This window comes from Hippoglossus stenolepis, chromosome 10 (genome assembly GCF_022539355.2).
Source record: "Hippoglossus stenolepis isolate QCI-W04-F060 chromosome 10, HSTE1.2, whole genome shotgun sequence".
Classification (NCBI taxonomy): domain Eukaryota; kingdom Metazoa; phylum Chordata; class Actinopteri; order Pleuronectiformes; family Pleuronectidae; genus Hippoglossus; species Hippoglossus stenolepis.
In genome coordinates this window covers 15,453,216-15,474,770 of record NC_061492.1, presented here as the reverse complement: position 1 = coordinate 15,474,770, position 21,555 = coordinate 15,453,216, and the positions used below count along the sequence as shown (strand labels likewise).

General features: G+C 44.7%; 1 protein-coding gene across 2 annotated transcripts in view; it reads right to left on the bottom strand.

The window, feature by feature from the left end:
* akt1 (v-akt murine thymoma viral oncogene homolog 1) overlaps positions 1-17,735 on the bottom strand; it is a 35,340-nt gene extending 17,605 nt beyond the window's left edge. Inside the window, exons 1-2 of one of the 2 annotated variants that reach the window (XM_035167633.2) lie at positions 17,425-17,735; positions 11,961-12,137 (exon numbers count right to left, since the gene is read on the bottom strand). In XM_035167633.2, coding sequence (XP_035023524.1) covers positions 11,961-12,006 — 46 coding nt within the window. In that variant the 5' untranslated portion in view covers positions 12,007-12,137; positions 17,425-17,735. The remainder of the gene's footprint in view (positions 1-11,960; positions 12,138-17,424) is intronic. The other variant, XM_035167632.2, reaches the window with a different exon arrangement.
* Positions 17,736-21,555: the final 3,820 nt, after the last annotated feature.

Below are 21,555 nucleotides of genomic sequence, written 5' to 3'. Positions count from 1 at the left end.
TACACACAGGCAGCAGTACGTTTGGTGCATTTCCCTCACGCCTGTTTCAATGTAATGTAATTATCGTGATGAGTTGTTTGTCCGTTTAAAACTACGAGCCTCACCAATAAACTTACACATCAGTCACCCACACGTGCACGCCGGTCTCCAGAGAATCCACATGCTTAGTGTTATTTATCCCAAGCCTTCAAGGGAACCAGACTTCATCACTTCAGCAAAGTGGAAGCTTCCAGACATCATTGGTGCAAAAAACGGAATAATCAAAGCACAAAAGAGGTTCATTTTAAAAGTAGGATATGTAACTTTGGGCATTGGGGGGGGACTCTCAATCAAAACAATAACAAAAGACCTAGTTTGATGATGTCGTGAAGCAGCGTGGGGTCGTGGGATTCTACCTTCGCTGATGAGGTAACGGATTCAAGTTTTATCCATGTTTTGCAGCAAACGGTAAATGAATAATCGTGATCCATTACAAGTGACCAACACAGTGGAGGGAAAAAACAGCTGACTGGCTCACTGGCTCGCAGAGTGTGTTTTCCCTTCCTCCTCTTTTCCCCGGAAGTTATGGAAGAGACGGGCAAAGCGGATATGACTGATTTTAAAGCCTTGAATAAAATTGGGGATTTCTCTGGGTTTGAACATTGTTAGAAACAGTTTGGATAATGTAAGTTCACAAGTCGATAAAATATATGTCATAGATCGTTTTTAGACATTTTAATGGAGACCTGTTACATGTTGTATATTTAAGAGTAAATGCAGTCATACAACAGCAAGGTAGGAATTAAACCAACAGCCTGTTTGACACAATCACAAACTGCCTAAATCCTTCCGGGTGAAGCTAGAAAGTCTACAAACTGAGCCTTGTTCTCCTCAGCTTGGCCCCAGCTGGTGCCTCGCTCTGTGGTCAGGTTTTGGCTGACCCATATCCCCCAGCTATAGTTCATGCCAGCACACACTAAAGGACAGTATGTGCACAATGCAGAGGCAGCATAATGAGGCCCCTACCTGACACCATGACACCACACAAAGGGCTCCAGCGTGCACTCTCATCGGTTGAGAGACGAGAAACTCTAGTTTTGGTTTGGTTTCAGCAGGAATGCAGCAAATCACTTCCAGACTGAGCAAAGACCTCATGTTCTTTATAGCAGATCCTGATCTCAAGAGATGTGTATGCATGTATGTGCTTGTGTGTCCATAAGTGTGTGTGTGTGTGTGTGTGTGTGTGTGTGTGTGTGTGTGTGTGTGTGTGTGTGTGTGTGTGTGTGTGTGTGTGTGTGCCTAGTAGGAACTGAGAGGTGTTTGTGTGTAAAATAGATTAAATCAACATCCAGTTTGGAAGTCGGTGAGCTTTGCCTGCCAGCTCCAGTGACGCACAGCACCCATCACAATTAGCATGGGTGTTCATTTGTGACGCAGCAGCGCATGGTGTGACGTGTACTGTGCTGGTAGACGTTTTCCAAACTGAGGCGGCCTCTGGCAAATGGATGCCGGGGGAGATGACAATGATAGCTCACCACTCTGATAGCTCACACTTGATTCAGGACAAAATATCAGCGTTCGTTAAAAGGTTCGCAATTTGGTGGCAGTGGGTGCCAACGGTTGCTAGCTATAGCCAGAGCACAAACAGCTTGTGCTGTTACAGTATCAACCAAATCACCACGGTAATTAAAGACTGGAACTGTTAAACTAACAGTCAGGGATCATGTGAAACCGGTAACCGTTTCATCCCCACTGTGATATAAACACACATTTTTCACATGTGGTTGTAAAAAAAAAATGTTTGTGTGTCTTCTGCCTTTTCAGCACTGTGACAGACATCTGAAAATAAATGACAGCCACAGATATGTAAATCCACTTCTGCAACTTAAATTCTTAGCTAGTGCCTCCTCTTTCTAGACACTGCAACTTCCTCGTCTGCGACCACAAACTGGTCACATGACAACAGTGGAAGCAGCTATATCCGGTTGTCTGTGTGTATGTGTGTGTGTGTTTGTCTCCACCACTCTGAAGCTCAACCCCCCACACAAACAGTTTACCCTTAGAGAGTAAGCAACAAAGATGACCTTTGTCAGCTTCCCATTTACACCGATTTCCCCCTTCTTCTCCTTTTATTCTGTCTTTCATAAGTGCCAACAAGACAAGAACCCACAACTGACAGATTTGCGTTCTGTAATTTTCTATTAATGACTAGAACAGGAGATTAAATGTGAGCACAGAATTTATTATTAAGGTAATTATGCACAAATAATAAATCAATCTATTCACTAAATATTTTTCAAAACTCCAGTCCTTATAGTAGCTCCAAGTAGATAGACAGGAGATACGACTTGACTTTGACGCTTTGGAGAATAGACTCCAATGCATCCTGTGAACAGTGAGAAACAGTGCAGACTGCTGACAAAAGACAATGGGGCCACAAAACAACAGAGGAGAGCCTTCTGCTTTTAAGTCAGTTCATCAACACTGCGTTCCAGTAAACTAAACTCTTTTGATGTCAACGTGTTCTCCAAAACAGGAAACTAGCCAACAGACAGACTGACCACAACCTAGATAAGATAAAACCTGCTTCAAGTGTCGGGTTCGACTGCAACAGAGTCAACTGCGCGAGGAAGCATCCACTAAATGAGGTGTGTCCCTGAATCAAATGCTTTTCTAATACATGTAAAGTGTGACAGCGCACATGTGACTCAACTCAACCAAATTAGGGGAAGGACGGCGGAGCGGGAAGACTGATTTGACACCAGATGAGAGATGAGAGAACTCGAGGGGATGAGAAAGCTACACAGTGTGCAAAGAGTTGTGCTGAGTGGAGCGGTAGTGAGACAGATCACTACATATGTTCCCCACATATGTACGACTGCGCGTGGGGGGTGCGAGCGCAAGTGAAGTGTGTATGAGCAATGCATAATGTGTGTGCGTGCATATGTGTGTGTATGGGAGGAGCTGTCAGGGCCTGATAGAGTGTCTTTACATGACAAGCAGCTGCTGAGGTCTGGGATGCGCGCTGGGCAAAGTGGAAAATAATGAACGGAGAACCGCTGCCAAACACAACAGAATTCATCTTTATTTGCCAACTGCTGCATGGGCCCTATGTGTGGACAGCTCCAGCACGCCGTCGACGCGCCCTCTATACCCTTAACACACACGCTGAGAGAACAGGTTCAACCACAGCTGTACACGGTGGAGCATGTCTGTTTACGTATGCATGAGCACTATTTGTAAAAATACTGGTGTGTGATCAGAAATGGTATCCCCCAGAGAGGTTTTAATATCAGATTTGTTTGTAGAACTGTGTTTAAAGGTTGGGTTTGTAAGTGATTTCTTAAACACTATTTATCTGGTTCGTTGAAATCCTCTTCATATCCTGATAAGACCTCGATAAAAAAGGTCTATTGAAGAAAAAAAAGAATAAATGCTGGTGTCTGGCCTTCATAGGACTGTAATAAACACAACCAATCATTTCACTTGGACCGAATTAAATGATCAGTTGGTGTACCTGTCACACAACGACCTGCCTGCGAACACCCTACCTGCGCTCTCACTGTGTATGACCGGAGTCTTCTGCCGTTTGAGGGACATAGGCCGCTGAAGCAGAGACGATAGCCAGAAGTTAGCGAGCGAGTGTGGGATGTATCGGTTGCATATTATCAAAGTGTAGCCTGCTCTTGACAGCTTTTCCAGGATTACAAACCCTAGCTTTAGTTTAATCATTTTATCTCAGGTATGTGTCTTTAAGGTTTGTGAAACTACCTTAACCTACGAGTTTTACCTGATTAAAGAGAAAATAGCGAGAAAAACATCCAATGCAAATTTATATTTGGGCTTCCTTTTGACGCTGAAGCCATTTGCAAGTCAACTTGGTTTAAGAGGCTTTAACAGTACGGGCTGGCGAGGCAGCCTCATTGAGGAGTCAATAAACAAAAGGGAGAAAAACGTGGAATGCTTTAGACATCGGGGAGAGAGAGAGAAAGACGACAGAGAATGCCAGAGGTTAGTGGCTGTTTCCGAGAAGCGTTTCGTTCTGTCCGTCTCTACATGACAACGTCGGGAATGCTGAGGTCCCAGCTGCTGTAGGTTGTTGGATTTAATAACACACATCATTCAACATTCATCATCACAGTGTCTTGACAAACAAACAGCTCTGTTGCATCTCGGCCCCCTTAGTATTGCACCTTAGTCGTCACGCACCTTGTCTCTCCCACACACACACACACACACACACACACACACACACACACACACACACACACACACACACACACACACACACACACACACACACACACACACACACACACACACACACACACACACACACACACACACACACTGAGAGGGTCAGACAAAACGCGTCTCTCAGTGCCTACACCCAGTGGTTGGACTTCCTGCGGGGGCTGCTGTTGGGTTTTGTCCCTGTCTGGCCATTCATAGCTTGGGGATGAGAGGAAGGGAGCGAGTGGTAACTGCGTGAACTGTGCATGTGAGTGGTGAGAATCGGATGAGAAGGGGGGGGTTAGACGGAGGTTGAGGATTAGGGAATCTGAACTCCAAAGCGAGGGAGGAGGGGAGTGGGGGGCTGCGCCTTTTGTTGGTTTTTCCTCAGCCGCCCCCGCCATCCCTTCGGCCCTTTTCTGCCGCGCTCTGCCTGTAGGCTGCAGCTGTGGCCTGCCACCCTGTGCCCTGCATCTCAATGAGCCACAGTCCGCCCGCTCCAGAGGAGAGGGGGCTCCCTGATGCAGGGGGTCACTGCTGAGCCCCAGCAACCACAAACTCCGCCCCACACCAAACCCCCTACTATGAGCCGCAAGAGCTCAGAGCTGGGCTTCCCGTGCATCCCGGGCACCAAAACTACCCATTTGCCCCATTTCGCTGTGACCATATAAGGCGACATCAGGCTGACATGCCATCCTAAACTGTCTGGGACTTCGGCCTCCTTAATTTTTTTCCAAGTCTCTTTATGTCTTCCAGCACCCTCCTCCCCTCCTGTCCAACCCTCTTTTGTTAGCCCCTCTCTCTTCCATGCAGCTGGATGGGGGACGACATTGCCAGGGCTTTGGCAGCGGCATCAACAGGTTGCGGGGAAGGGCCACCCTGGCCTCCAATGTAGCCCTCTCTGTCTCTTGCCCTTATCCCTCGCTCTTTCTCTCTGTCACTGCGGTTGTTGCTGCTACCCCAACAGGAAAAAAAAAAAGTAAGGGGGATGGGGGGGCACGGTTGAGGCTGCCCCTCTTTCTCACGCTCATAAGAAAGCCCTCACTTCTTCTCCGTGGTGAGTGACACCTGCTGATTACCATAGAGACACTGTGGGAAGTTCCCCCCTGCCACACTGGGGCTGAGATTTGCCCCCTCTCCCTGGGTAAACAAGCAGTCCATGGATTAGTTAACTGGGTTACTGCATGGCAAACAAATAAACACACATTATTTAGAGCAAATTAGTGCCAATGAACTCTCAATGACCAGTGTAAGATCTAACACTCTCGAACAAAAAAGAATAAATAAAGGATCCTGTTTATTTTTGTAGAGGAAGACAATCTCCAGCTGCTCAAATATGTAAAGACCAACTTCCTCTTTAAAGCATGATGAAACTTTCTATATGCCCTCTGAATAAACAATGTTCAGTACCAGAGAAAGCTGATGTGGAGGATATATATATCACATAAATTAACATACAGTCAGCTCTCAGTCTGCAGACTGAGCATCCCCTTCATCTCCATCTCCCCTACCCGCCCTAAACCGGCAAGAGGAGCCAGTGATGTGATTGATGTCGGAGACTGGGAGCTTTTCGCTGGTCCATAGCTGCTTCCGCCGTGGGTTTGAGTTGTCAGCGGGGTCATTATCCTAGCAACAGGGTGGTGGGTGGGGAGCGTGCGCTGGAAGTGGGGGAGGATCGAAAGTGGGTGAGCTGTTGGGGGCAGGCAGGGAGGGAAGGGGGGAGTTAATAGGGATGAGGAGAAGAGGAAGAATGTAGGAGTTAAGAATGGACAAGAACAAGAGGAAGGACAGAGATGAAACAACAGAGACAAAAAGAGGGGAGGACAGTGACCGAGACTGCACCACAGTTGTGGCGAACAGGCGGACTCTGCACAGCAAAGTAAGCACACAGCGGGCTTGCCGCTAGAGGAGACGAGCGGTGAAGGTGCCACCTCCCTCAGCCTCCTGGTCCCGTCGGTGCTGCCAGCCAGCCTGCCTGCCGACAGCTGCACCCCAGTAATTTACTTCTCTACACCACATTTAGCAGGAAGACTGCTTCCCATTACCCAGAGCAGGGGGTCTGTGCTGACGGCCAGACACCCAACCAGAGCGCTGGCGTCCCGGTGTGACACCCTCTGCTGCTGGACGCTGCCTACAGGGGCTCCATCACCGAAGCTGTCTAGCATTTCAGCCTCCACTGCTGTTATTCAGTTTGGTGTTAGATGAAATTTTCACCAGAAAATTTGGGGTTAACTGTTGAAAAGTTATCTTTTGTAAAAAGTAAAACATGCTTCGTCTGTTGGTTTTGGTCAAACTATTAAATTAACTTTCATCACCAAGTTTGCTCAGTTTACTTTGCTACCAACATCTGATTTGTTTTCCATAAACTTTTTGGCTGTTTATTAAAAATAAAAATAGAAATTCCAGGAAGGTTTCACTTTTTACTTTAATGAAAATGATTACTAAATCCTAATTTACCTGTTTACTTGTTCTCTTCAAATTCTCTTTCGTAAGCTCTGATGTTAATAGATGTATTCACTGTACATGTAGATAAAAGAACATTAAATACCCTTCTTGTTCTTTAATTGTTTGATTCTACATATTTTAGTAGCAGCTTGTAAAGGGAAGAATCGCTGAATAAATGATTGACTGCAGTAACATGAAAATGAAAGATGAAACGTTGGCTAAATGTAGTTTCATAAGTTGTGTTATTTGTTTATTTTGAAAAGTTGGGCACAATGTATATAATATTTAGTGGCCATTCAAAGAACGTGCAAAGTACAGAAATATTTCTTCTACAACTATATCCCCTCTATTAACATGGAGGAGACCGAATTTGTTACTTATACTGCAGCTAGCCACCCGGTGGCAATCAAGAGGCTGCGGTTTCACTTTTTGGGAGTCGTCATGTGTACATCTTTACATGCCTTGATGCAATTGAAACCTTGTGCATGTGTAGTATAAGTATTAAGGGTTTTGACCTTTATTTGGGGATTAAGTCCAGTATAGAACTGGTTATGATTCTCTCCCCCTTCATTTACACAGAGAATTGGTCATGTTTGCCCAAAATAACGGCCTGGTGGTGTTGCCAAGATGGATGTCCAGAGTCTTGCCAATATGGACTAAAAACATAAATGACTAAAAATAACTAATGAACTTTGTTTGTAATTACTCTAACATTTAGTTCACAAATTTAGATGATAAATAACAAACATTTTTGTATTATATAAAAGGATTGTGTTATTTGAAGTGCACTTTGTGACATTGCAGTTGAAAATATCAGCAAAAGGGATGAGCTATTGCTCCACTTCCACAGTATATCATGTGTGTATGTGTGTCTGTGTATTGCAGCAGTGTGTGGCCCATGACAGCCATAATGAGGGGATGTGTAGGAGCCTGGGCGAGCCCAGCAGCAGAGCTGGCAGCCAGTCAAAGTGCTGAGATCCTGAGACCGTCAGCATTGCAGCATCATGAGACATTTTTAATCTGGTGGGTCTGTTACTTTGAAACACGCAACGTATTCCCTTACAGAGACGTCCCACACAAAACTACACAAGGCACAAATATTCAAAAGCTGAAAGAAAATTTGTTTCACCTACATCGACCACTGTGTCTGGTGTTTCACAGAACCAATGCACCCCCCCCCGGCCTACTCTCTTGTTCCCGCTTTGCGTCTCATGCACTTTCCTGGACCACCAACAAGGTCTTGCTTGGAGGAGCAGAGCATGGGGTGTCCTTCAGTCGCATGACCAGCGAAGGAGCAAATCAGCGAATGCACTCCAAACCAAACCACGAGAGGGTCTGTGCAGCGTGTCGCACACAGCATCCATCCACTCTGCTGAGGCCGACAGGGTCACTGAGCAATGTTCTGGGAATATCACAAAGTCGCTGCTCAACTTCTGTCGCTCTGTGTCTGCCCCCCACCACCACCTTTATCTCCCACTCGCTATCTCATACTGCTGTGTTCTCCGCTTCCCCTCCCTCTCTCACCGCACCCCTCCTCTCATGAGTCAGAGCCAGCTGAGCGTGCTACCCAAATCCAACAGTTGTTGTGGCCTTCGTTAGCCTAACGAGGGGGCCGGCTCTTTATACTTGTCAGGGAGCAAATGAGTCAAACAAACAAGGGCCAGGGAAGAGGGGAGGACAAGCGAGCGCTGTTCTGTCGAGCTTCACTGGGTTCTTGGCCGCAGCGCTTCCCTGGAAACTAGGGAACCCACAATCTGCCTCTTTGATGTCTGATGATGCTCGGGCTTTGATGGAAAAACACACTAGCAAAAAGAAATAACATGCTACTCGGCCTCTGTGGCCACTAGAGGCCGTAGGCACATTCAAAGCGTGTGGGTGCACTGTGACGGATCTAAAAGGGAAGTATCATTTGGGGACATATAACAACTGGTTGTGATAGTAACAACAGAGTTACAGTGTTTATGCAGGGCTGTACTTGCGATGTGGTCTGTGCGTAAAAGGGCACTGGGTAACGTCCTGCTGGCAGCGTAACGTCTGAATAAATATGCTTTGCACTGTCAATACACAGTCACTTATTTGCATATGCATTTCTAGACACACACACACACACACACACACACACACACACACACACACACACACACACACACACACACACACACACACACACACACACACACACACACACACACACACACACACACACACACACACACACACACACACACACACACCTCCCGTCCTACTCAGCGGCTTTGTCTTGCATTCCAAAAATTGTCCTTCCAAAACAGATAACCAAGATAACCGTCACAACAACACATCCCAGACAGTGTCCATGAGCCAGACACATTACTGCAGCACATAGGCTTAAAGAGAAAATATCAAGGTGTGTCCTTCAGAATGAGATCATTTCACTGAGTGCAGTCTGTCTGGAACAAATGTACGGAGCACTCGGAGGCCAAGAATCTGCAGCTCTAATGACAGTCGCTCCACTGGGGGGGTTAACAGGAATAATGAGGCACAATGGTTGCTACGGATTCTTTATCGAGCATTCTGAACATGATTAATCAGACAGGAATCAAAGAGCGAAAGTGAGAGTGTGTGTGTATGTGTGTGTGGCACGGATGTGCTCAGCTGTGGCACCAGGGCTGCAGCGCTCTGTGCCGGTGACAAGCTCACCATAAAACCATTAAACGAGGCATCACTCGAGGACGACGTAACACTTCAACTGTGCTCGCTTTTGTTAAGTCATGGTTTGGAGCGAGACCATCGCCATGGAGCGCACGTACAATGTTGATGGAAATATGGAGGGACATCCTTTTTAAAACGTTAAATTTGTGTTTTGAGTGCACACATGGGAGTAATGAGCATGCTGAACACACTTGGAAGTGGTATAAGCCATTTATTATTACGCCCACATGGTGATGTGAGTCACTTGGGTGGCGCCATCACACACAAACACACAAGCATCACACGCACACGCGCGCACGCACACAAAATCCCACTAAAGGTTCAACATGGGATGATAGCAGTTGCGCGGGGGCTGCCTGGCTGAGGTGATGGACACAGAGACAGGGCTACTTGCAGGTTCACCTTCTGTGCAGTGACTCTGGGGCAAAGACTGCGTGACAGTGACGCGACACTAAAAGCCTTCCTGTCAAGGAGGCAGGCGGACGCCCTCCAATCAAAACACTGCGGCTCTGGGTGACATTTCACAGGGCACAGCTGCTGGGCTGCGACAGCATGCCAACTCACTATTCCTGAAGGGTTGTTTGTTTAGTGTGTGTATGTGTGTGTGTGACACAACTAGAAGGCTATCACTGCTAGCAGTTCGTGTGTGTATGTATGTGTGTGTGTACGCACATGTACTTCCACACAAGCCAACAACTGTTTTTCTAACGGTCACAATTTGACTTCTGGTATAGTTACATTTAACACAGGCGCTCTATCAAAATTCTTTTATCGGCTGAAAATGAGGAAAAGTGACAATTTTGTTGGTATAGAAAACAGAAAGAATGAATGACATTTGAGCCTAAACCTTCAACTGTAATGCAAAACGAATAAAATGTTACATGTTTTCTTCCAGAGAAGTGATGGTTCCCCTTTCAACACAATGACACTCAGTAGAGTGCGAACCTCCACCAAGGCCCAACAGTCTCCTTATGAAACCTCATTTAAATTCACCAGATCCGGATTTTGATTGCACCACATTTTACACACTCAGGAATATCAGTCACCTGAGCTTGACAGATTTTTTTTAAAAACAAGATCCATGGATCATTCTCTGAGAATACAAAGAAACGGTTGAAAAACACATTATCTCACTATGTTAAAGGAAGTGAAAAACTAAAATGTAATGTGTTCTTCCTGGGGTAGTGCCCAGCCCCTCCCCAAGATTTTGCATAATCCTGTTAACTAACTAACGCAGACAAAAACATAACCTCCTTGGTGGATGTAATAACAGAGTCTGCCTCAGGTACAGAACACACATTTTGAGAGTTTTTCGCTCTAGTGGTAGATGCAGATGTTTTATCATTAATCCAGGATTATTGATTTGATAAAGCTCTAAATAAGGTTTCTACCTTTGCATCATTGGTCAACACTAAATAGAACTTTTGCTGATAAGACACAAACAGCAACCAATGTTTAGTCCGTACGCTCACTGGAATGACCAGGGTGTGTCTGCCTACGACCGACTGAGTCGAACCAGGCTGACTGACCCTTTCCTAAAACAGCAGACTGTTATGCTCTTAGCCCAGGCCTCAAGGAGGGAGGGGGTGGGTGGGTGGCTAACACACCACAGCAGAACTCTGTTCCCCCCATAGAGTCCCAAGGAACTCTCCTGGTGACCTGCTCCCATCACCTTATCCCCTCAGTCAGAGCCTCGGTTTCCCCTCTTCCAGTAAAAGCCTGGATCTCTGGCACTGGGCCTGGGCGCCTTCAGCGGTTTTGGAGAAATTCCTGATCCTATTTTGCCCCTGGTGGTGGTGGTGGTGGTGTGGGGCTCCGTGAGGCAGTCGCAGTTCGAAAGGCAGAGTTAGTATGAACACATTAAGCTGCTCAAAGCCAGCAGGTATGTGAGGAATGCCTCTTCGTCCAAACAACAGGACTCACGCCCGACACAGAGCCACACTACGCCACACAAGCACTGTCAGAGCAGCTGAATGGGGCCCGCTGGGGTCTCCACAACTGGATGGCTCTTTAGATCTATGGCTGTTAAAATATGGTTCAACTAGTAATCAATCCCCTTGGACATATGTGATTGAGCTCAGGCATTTCTGCAGCTTTTATTTTGATATAATACACACTACAGTAAACTGCTGCTTAATCCAAGAATGCCAGGAATGAAGATAAACTAGTCGAAACATTTTAATCATTATACTGTATTCCAATTAACGCCCCAAAAGCGCTGTAGATAAAACCTTCCATGCATGTGCTGAATGCATAAACCAAGTAGAATCGGTTAAATACATTAGTCAGACAGGTATTGACAAGGAATTTAAAAAAAATGTACATTATTAACGTATTTCGGGGTCTTTCTTTGTCTGCAGTCAGCCCGGAAGATTTCTGAGTTGTGGTTTCATGTGCAAAGGGTGATTATGACTCTAAAACATCTTGATTGAATTGTAAACAACACAAAAGAAAGCAGATCACATAAAGTACTTCAAATTATGAGGTGCATTCAGTTATTATCTTTTCAAGGTTCGAGTGCAGCTGTATTCCAAAACACCAAACACTCAAGATTTAACAGCAGATATTAAATCAAACTGCATCGCAAAAGATTCATCTATCTGTCTATTTACCTCTTTTATGGAGCCATCCCTCCTTGACGATCACCACATTGGTCATGTTGGTGGGCAGGGTTGAGGATCCAGGTTTCCCACAGGAAGAGACACAGCTTCGCTTCCTTCACGCAGCCCTGTGCAGGAGCCTGGAGACGGGGTCCTGGGGTTTATAGCCGACTTCTCAATGGTGGTAACCTATTAGTTGAAGAGGAGTAAAAATTAGCCCCGTATTGAGGTAAAAGATTTCTTTCCACTTGTCTGAATATTAACCCTCGGGTCAACAGGCAGTGGAATTAAGAAGATCCTCATGCTTTATGGCGCAGTAAGGGGAGTACATGCTAAAACCACAGCGCCGTCCCTTTCAGATGTGAAACCTGCACCACTGCAAGGTCAAATATCTGTGTAAGGCCGCGGTTTTTGGCATTTACAATAAAGTTTCCCGTATTGGAAAATTCCATGCTGTTCTCACAAAACACAACCATTTCTGAAAGACTGAGCTTTTTTTTTTCTACTCATGATGAGAACAGCAGTGAGTTAGAAAATAAAGTCATCCAATAATGTCAAAATGATTGAAGTTATTTTGCAGTTGCACAGCTTATGGTTGGATCCTATCCTAAAATCATATACAAATGTTGCCATGTTGATTCTGTAACTAAATCCTTTTTCCTGCGTTTTTATACTATAGGTATAAGTGGCAAGAATGTTCAAAATGTAAGGGATTTGGAAAAGTTTGATGAATGTGATGTCTTTGCTATAGGTATACGAGTTTCTAAGGGGGGGCGGCAGACTTTGTAGACTTTTGTTTTGGCTAAAACTCAAACGAGACTGGATGAGAGACGTAAAATGTTTGAACACAAAAGGATTTTCCAATCGCTCTTTTTCCTGATCAGAGCAACACTCAAGTGCTCCACCGCAAAGCGAAATTCCACATTTTTTGATTAACTTCCCTATGACCATATTTAATCTTTATGATAGAGCTCAGCAGCCTCCAAACATAAAACCTCGTCAACCTGTGCTTCTACATATTGCTCAAAATATATATTTTAGTAAAGATACAGATGTTTCTGTAATTATGAAATGGAGTTTCAAATGAAGTTATTCATATTACTTGATCACTTAAGTCATGTTAATTAAGATTTGAATTTCCATGTGCATAACAATTACTTGATAATGAAACACATTATAGATTACTAGGAATGCTGCTGTCATAAGTCTCTATGAACACTGGAAAATGTCCAGACAATCTCTGGAGTTTGCTTTTCAAATATGAAGAATGCAGCAGGTATTCTCTAATTAGACGCGTTGACAACATTAGAGAAATCTCCGGGTGACGGGTGGCTCAGCGTGCAGGTTGCAGGACATAAATTATGCTGCAGAGATCATGTGTTTTTGTTTACAGCACATCAATGCAGGCGTCATTCGTCAGTGTCTTCTGACACCTCTTTCACATTCTGAAAGGTTTGTATTTCTGTCTTTTTTCAGTTTCACATCCATCACGTGTTAGAAGAAAAAAAAACGCCATCAACACTCCACTCGCTCATGCTGAATCCTCCGAGTTATCTCCTACTGTATTCTCACATTGGTTTGCTCAGAGACTCTCCAGAGGTTTTACCAGGGGGCAGGCAGGAAAAACTTCAAAATATTGGCCAGAACCTCTAACTCTGACATTTACATTGTCACATACAGCTCCTCTGGATAATTTCAGGAGATTATGTGTACTACCACTGACCTGGGGAATTTTTTAAAACCCAAATCAAGACCTCCAGAAGTGCTGCTAAATGAGAAGAGATTGTTCTGTTAATTGTAAAATGGACATAATGAGTTTACATCACAAATTTTAGTTTTTTCAACCAGGCAAAAGATTACATGATAAAAAGCTCCAGAACAGCAACTAAATGGGCCTGAATGTGTGATTTTCGAGTAATGATTTAAAGAAGTTGTGTGTAGATAGTGCACTGTTTACTGCTCTTTTACACACCGCAAACCCTGAGTGTTGGGGTTTTCATTCACACCTGCATGACCTGTGGTGGAAGTGGTGCGGAAGTTTGTGTCCAGAACAACAACTTGGGCTCATCTTCTCACACAAAACAGACGTGAAAAAAGCTGCCGTCACATTATAGTGACTGTGTCAAAAGGTCTTCAGAGAGACAAATGAAAACTACAGCCGTCTCATCTGTATACCTGCTCACACTCTTGTTAGAGTGTATGATATAAGACGGGATGACACTGGAATGACAGTCATCTGGTAAACCAAACAGGGCGGAATTCCATCAGCAGCAGCACATACGAAGAAACCTGCAGGCTATTGTAACCAAAACACTCGACCTTTTCAGTAATTCAGTGCTTCTTTATGATATAAATACAGCTTTCAGAGCAGGAGGGAAGCAGGAGAATGATCAATTGCCACGCTTGTTCACACAAATGTCACATACTGCACCAGGCAATCTCTGACCATCAACTGAAATCAATTTGCCTGCCGCTGCTCCGTCAGAGTAAAGCCATCAAAAGGGAGCTCTGTTTGAGTGACCCCCATCCAGCCTACTGGTGGGGACAACAACAGGAAGTGGATGTGACTATTGACAGGCTGCGAGTCATATCAGTACAGCTCCAGGCTCGAGTGTGTCTGTCTGCGAGTGTGCGATCAACACGTCTTTTTCTGCCTCTGCCCGCTTCCATCAATGAGCAAAAGTGAGTTTAGGAGAGCAGGGGTTTATTTTTGCTCACTGTTTTTGCTTATTGCACTGGGGTCGTGGTGCTTGTGTCACACATTCGACGTTGGAAGGATCTTGGAGCGAGGGATTTGAAAAAAAGCAAAAGCAAACTGAATGCAATTCAAACCAAGGATCACACAAACTGCTGGATCCGTTCGGCATCTTGGTGTGTACTCTGTGACACAGGCACGCACACATAATATACACATTGGGACACATCACACAAACAAACCTAAGCACGCGCACCACAGCCAAAAAAGCAACACATGCACAAGACCGGCTCTGGAGCCACAACAGAGCGCTGCTGTTTTAATGGGAGCGACCTGTTGCTACTGCGGCCTGTGTGGAAAAGCTGGGCCGCTGCCAGCGCTGCAGCCAGCAGCCACTGAATGAACCCAATACCCTGACAGCGGGTCACATGGTCCTCAGGCCTCTGGGCCACCGCCTGCCTGCCCGCCCGCCTGCCCGCCCTGCTGTCAGTGCAGCTCTCAATCATTCATCTTTCTGGCTCCAGCTCCAGGGGCCACCCCATTCAATGCAAATCAGTGTCATGCAGAAAAGATGCCACACACTGAGCCTGTCATTGGACCAGAGCAGACAGTCCCATTGAGTTTAGGGCAGGAAGCAGAAATTCAGGTCAACATCCCCACACTTCCTTCATTGCAGATCAATAAGATACAAGACAGTTTTTGCTCTATTTTCTGCAGGCGCTCTAAACAACCACGTCAGCAGCTGGCTTGAGGCTACAAAAGGTAGAACATTACACTCAGATATTTAAGATTCGAGGAAACAGGAGCATCAAACTTGTTCACCTGTTGCTGTAAAACGGTTCCTGAAGCCACATTTGGTTTGTGTCGAAATGAGACAATGGAACCACTACTAGTGAGATCTACTACTCACTGCCAAGTTCCTCTTTCAAGTTCCCTGAAAACACATCACCAATGATAAGAATATTGTGGGTAGGTGCAGCTAAAAAACCAGACCACGGCTCTTGTAACCTTGAAAGCCAAGAGGGCTCACTGCTTTAATCCTGTGATGACACGAACAGAAACCCAAACACGAATCATGTCAATGTATTTGTTTCCAAGCTGTTCAGACAAGCTAGAGTCGGACTTATATGAATATACACCAGTCGTAACAACCTCCTTCTGTCTCCAGAGACTTTGAAGTCCTGCTCTGTTGCAAATTAAATCACTTGGTCGTTTAGCAGCGTGGAGCAACCAGTAAACAAGATGAATGAAATAAAAAGTATTTACGTCTCCTCAGCTTCGTGAGACAGGCCGAGAACACAACCGTGATGCGATGGTGACGCAGTGGGTTACCGTCATCGGAAGCGCATGCCTTTCAGTGACAATCTAAACTCCTGAGGCACACGCAGAGGGCTGGGGGGCTGCTGGTGGTCACCATAAGTCTGCCTGTGTACAGGGACAAACTTTCAAACAACATTCCTCAGATTCTGCATGCAACTGGTGGCACATTTGCGTCAATGGAGCTGCGAGGGGATTGGGTGGGAGGCGACTGGTATTTTCTAAATAGAACAGGGACAGCCAAGCAGTCACTGGCTGCATCATTACGCCAGCCCTGTTGCGTCTTCCACGGGTCACATGGCAAGTCCCCCTGCATACACACACTGGACAGATGTAGTCTCATGACCGATAAACAGTTTGACAGTAAAGGCGTAACCGGTACAATATGCCTGGGGACAATGTTCCCTTTCCCATACTGTACATGCAGATGCAATCTCTGAGAGATGGAGACAAACAGGCAATAACATAAGTAATAACAGGGGGGGGTTTATCTCAACTGCTCTGGTGAGATGTCAGCTCTTTTTTCTTACCACATGAGTATACTTTTACGTAACAGGCGCCTATTTCATAAGATTCCAGCGAAAAACGAAGCCACTTTATAAAGAACCACTGTAGCTAACCTGATTTAGCGCTTACATGCATAACTGTCATCACTGGAAGTGGGACGATCACAGTGAAGAGGGTGAGCCTTATCACAACAACTGGAAACCACATGATCGGTCCAAATGGACTCAAAATAGCACTAATGTGACCTTTTCTTTCCCCTTATGACCTCCCTAGTGCGTGAAAAGAGGTTTTTTTAAAGGGAGTGATACAACAAGTCACAACAACAGATGTGTGTCACTGTGTGTGTGTGTGTGTGTGGGTGCAGCAGTGTTACAGCAACAGGCAGAGAAGCAGAAGCGTAAACTGAGTGACTGCTTCTCACATCTACTCACTCGAACCAGTAAACAAACGCTGCGGTAGATGACAACAGTAATTGAAGTTGAGCTCATCTGTTTGTTTTCATTCACCTCCCGGCTCCATGAATCAAAAACAACTAGCATGGATTAAAGTAGCAGGACTGCAGATATTATGGCCTGGGGGGGCGGGCGGGGGGTTTGCCCCAGAAGTGGTGGTGATAGCCCCTCCTCCCCTCAAAAACAATGATGGTTAGCTAATGACGGTTAGCATGTACATGTTTGTTTGTGTGGCGGAGGGGGGGGGAGAGAGAAACAAAAACAACGCGTTACGATAACTCACTACGAGGGACGCGCGCGCGTGTGAGTGTGTGTGTGTGTGGGAGAGAGAGAGAGAGAGAGAAAAGCAACAACAACTTCTTCTTCTCCTCCTTCTGCGGCGGCGGAGCGAGGTGAGCAAAGCGCCTCGTTTCGGGCTCTAGCGACAGAGAAAAGGATATGGGGCCTAGCAGGGCAGCTCGGGTGAGAATAACCGCATCCCATGTTAAGCACAATGGGGACCTACCCTGTCTTAGCTGTCGACCTCTCTCGTGGTGAACCATGCGAAGGAGAACGCGGACGTGTTTACCTGCGCGGGGGGGCTCAACAGTGCGTCCGTGTCATTATAGGAGCGGTTGTGTCGGTATTGGGAGTCGGTCGGTCCTTCAACAACCTGGACAAAAGTGCTCTCATTGACTCCGTTTCTCTCGCCTTTCTTCCACTACACCTCCCTAACGCTCCGGCTTGCGATGCCTCTGTGGCGCCCGCGGCTCTCCCGGGTCCTAGCGCCCTCCCTGTTCACCGCCGCTCGCTCTGGTGTAGTAGTGGAGGCTTTTCATGCGGCCCCCCATTGAAAAAAAAAACAACCCAGCCCTGCAGTGTTTCTATAGGCGCCCATTCTGCACTTGGCCCCGTTGAACCCCGCGCTGTTTTATCTGGAGCCACAATGGCGTCCGGGGAGCCACTCCTGTGTGGTTTCCAGGGGGATCCTCTCTACTCTTTTTTTTTTTTTAAATTTTTATTCCTCAATCACATGAGGTCATAGACTTGTTTTTAAAAAGTCAATGCTGGAAGTGGAGAGATGCAACCACTGGTTGTTTTCATTAAGGGTTCGCCTGGCTGCAAGTTCACTGTCTGATTCTTGTTCTTAATTGTTTGGGTCCACTTCTATTCAAACAGTGTTCATGGTTTTTAAACATAAATATGAGACCCACTGGCTGTGTCGGAAATCAGCCACTCATCCACCAACCCCTACTTTACCACATAGTACTGTCTTCTATGTAGACGACTATATATGCAGTGTTCCATTAAAGAGATTCTTCACACGAACATGAAAATTCACTCATTATCTACTCACCACGATTGAATTGTTTCAGTCCACTAAACACCTTTGGAGTTTCAGGGGTAAACAGCGTTGCAGCCAAATCCAATACAATAGAAGTAACTGGGGACCACTACTTCAAATGTAAAAAAACAACAGAAAAAAACACAAAATGCCTCCATACTGTTCCTGTGGTGTCATCCAAGACCCCGGCATTCAGATTCGACTCGAAACGGCGCCATTTACACCATGTTTTCAGCCTCAATGTGAGGATAACAGAGGACATTTACTGTTTTTTTCTGTTGTATTTTTCTGTTTTGAAGAATTGATCCCAGTTACTTCAATTGAATTGGATTTGGCTGCAATGCTGTTTACCCCTGAAACTCCAAAAGTGTTTTGTGGACTCAAACACTTTACCCACCCCTCCATCAGCATAGTGGTGAGTAGATAATGAGTGAATTTTCATTTTTGTGGGAATCATCCCTTTAAGGGTTCGTCTGGCTGAAAGTTTACTTTCTGATTCTAGTTCTTAATTGTTTCGATTTTATTCCAAAAAATGTTTATGGTTTTTAAACATAAATATGTGACGTGTGTCATGTGTCGAATGCATAGTACAGTCCAATTACTGTCTGATGACACTTTACTACAGTGTTAGTATGCGTTAAATGCCACGTAGTGCGTTACTATGAACTGTTTTTGCTAACAATGGCTAGCTGGCTAACGTACACATTGTTCCTGTGCAACTGGAATGCTATCAACTCGGGTTACTCGGGTGTGACGTCATTCCGAGGGTCGATGTGTAATGGAATGCGGCAATAGTGAGCTCATCAGCAAAGGAAAATAAGTTTTCTCCGCTACTTGGTATAAATACTTAAATAAAACATGGTGGATGACCATCTCTAAATGGAGAAATAAACATGTTTGTCTCATTTTGTGCTCTGATGTGTTGCCCTGCTCGCATTTACATAAGTACGACATGTTGGGCTGTTCCTGCTGCCCTCTCTCCCCTTATCTCACTGCCACGGGCACAATGCATTATGGTATATGTTGCTCGGTTAGTGACCATTGATGCATTGTGGGAAACAATGAGTGCACGGTATTGGGTATAAAAGTTTCACTAAATATCCGTACAGCACTTTCAAAATGGCAAATTCACTTTATAGTGGACTGTATAGTGATAAGTGAGTGATTTCTGACACAGACTCTCTCTTTTGCTTGCTCCACCTTTCTGAAAATGTGTGCTCAAATGAGCCATTCAGATCTGGACGTCCTATGGGGCTCCTGTTGAGTGACACTTCCGGAGCTAGGTTTTTTGTTTTGCCCACAGTAGTTCCATCACAGTATCCGAGTAAAGCTACCTTGCAGCCGTCATGATGAATGTTCTCGCTAAAGCAGCTCCTGTAAACCAAGATTCCGCAGGTATGAGGAAACATGCCTAAAGCTCTTTTGTAGGCTGCGCAAACCAACACAGAAGTCTCCAAGATGTCAGAAAATAGGAACAAATTCCTTAGTGCCCAAATTCACTTGATATTTCTTGTTACGTTTGATCAGTTGTCCTAAATCCCAAAATATTCAGTTTACAATTAGATAAGACTAAGTAAACCAACAATATCTACCTTCAAGGAGCTGGAATCAGTGACTATTAAATGAATAACCCTTACAAATTACATTATATCTAACACACTAGCAAAAGTCATCTAATCATTGATAGTGATAGTATCTGCAAATAATCTAGTAATAATTGCACATGAATATTATGGAGAAAATGTGTAATATTTCACTCAAAAATACAGCAGAGCAAATGTATAAATTAAATTAAGTAAAGGCACTTGATAATTGTTGACTAATGACGAGAACAATGACGATTGCTGACTCTTTAGATGAGAACAATAAAACAGTTAAAGTTACAGACTACTTGAGATCTAAAAAAAAATATATATATATATAACATTCACCATGAAACCATTCCAAGTGGCTCGCATTACAAAAATTAAGATTAAAACTGTAAGTAAAGAATAAAACATTGTAAACTACTCAAATAAAAAAGTAAATGTTGGACTAAAGCATGAACCTTAAACTCATATCAAAGCTGCTCAGCTGTCAAGGAGCAAAGGTTTTTGTCTCGCACTTTGAAAACACTGAAGTCACTACAGGACCTGGCATACAGCCCTGTATAGGCTAGTTAAATGGTGTTAAAATGTATTTAAGAAACTGACAAGTAACCATTGTCAATGGTGCAGTCATGGGTGTGATGCTGCATGTCGTTAGCACTTGGCTGCATGTTTCTGCTGCTTTATTTGTGACACCTGACTGAAGAACATTACAAGGGTCATTGACATTTCCAATGAAAACCATGTAATCTACAAACCTTTAGATTTCTACCTCTGTTTAATCTTGGTGGAGTGTTTTTTTTTCGAGAGGTTTCCAACACACTGCCTTAATCAGGAGATGGAATAAAATCACTACAGCGATAACAGATCAATCACTGTGATAAGCCCCAAAAAATCTAAAGAGAGTAGTAAGTGGACTTTGAGTAGACATTGTTTTGTCAAAGTATTGTTCCCAGGGTCAATAATTAATTTCCCTGCTTAATGTTAATGGGTCACGACAGTTGACGCAAGATGAAATGCGGCAACACAAAGGTACAAAGAGCCAGGACAGATATTAAGAATGTAGCTTGGGTCCTGATTAAACAGTAAAAGGAAATGTAAAAGCATTAAGATTAATATCAGGTTATATCAGATTATAACTCTGCTGGTTATACCAGATTATTTTGAGATAAACAGTCATCTACAGCCACAGACTTCCTGGCAGAGAGGCAGGATTAAACCAGTTCAGGACAGGTACAGACAGGCCGGCTCAGTCAGAGATCCTCCGTATCAAATGAAGCCCTCAGATCATTAGGCCAATGTGTTAAAAAAAAAAAAATCTAACTGGGAGGTCCTTCACATAACAGGTTCTGGAAACCCTCATATTTCCATATCACTGCTATCAACTTGCAAGATATGTCACGCTTTGCGAGGTTGTAAATATTAGATAGTAGATAAGATTTCGGAATAAAATGTCGTCTGTGAGCGTGACAGTCCAGTTCATCAGGTTAATCAGTGTTGTGCAGTGATCTGCAAACGTGTCAAACATGAAAAATGCAAGACCATTGTTGTGAAAAGTTGCACAACAACAAAAGAATAATGTCAGGAGAACCGGAAGGCAGGAGGACAGCTGCAGCGCTCCCACCGTGATGAAAAACATTTAGGCCCCTGCCCTCTGTCTCGCTCAGCCTCCGCTGCTGTTGTTTCCCCTCTTTGTCACTCACACTGTGACGTGTTCCTCACTGCT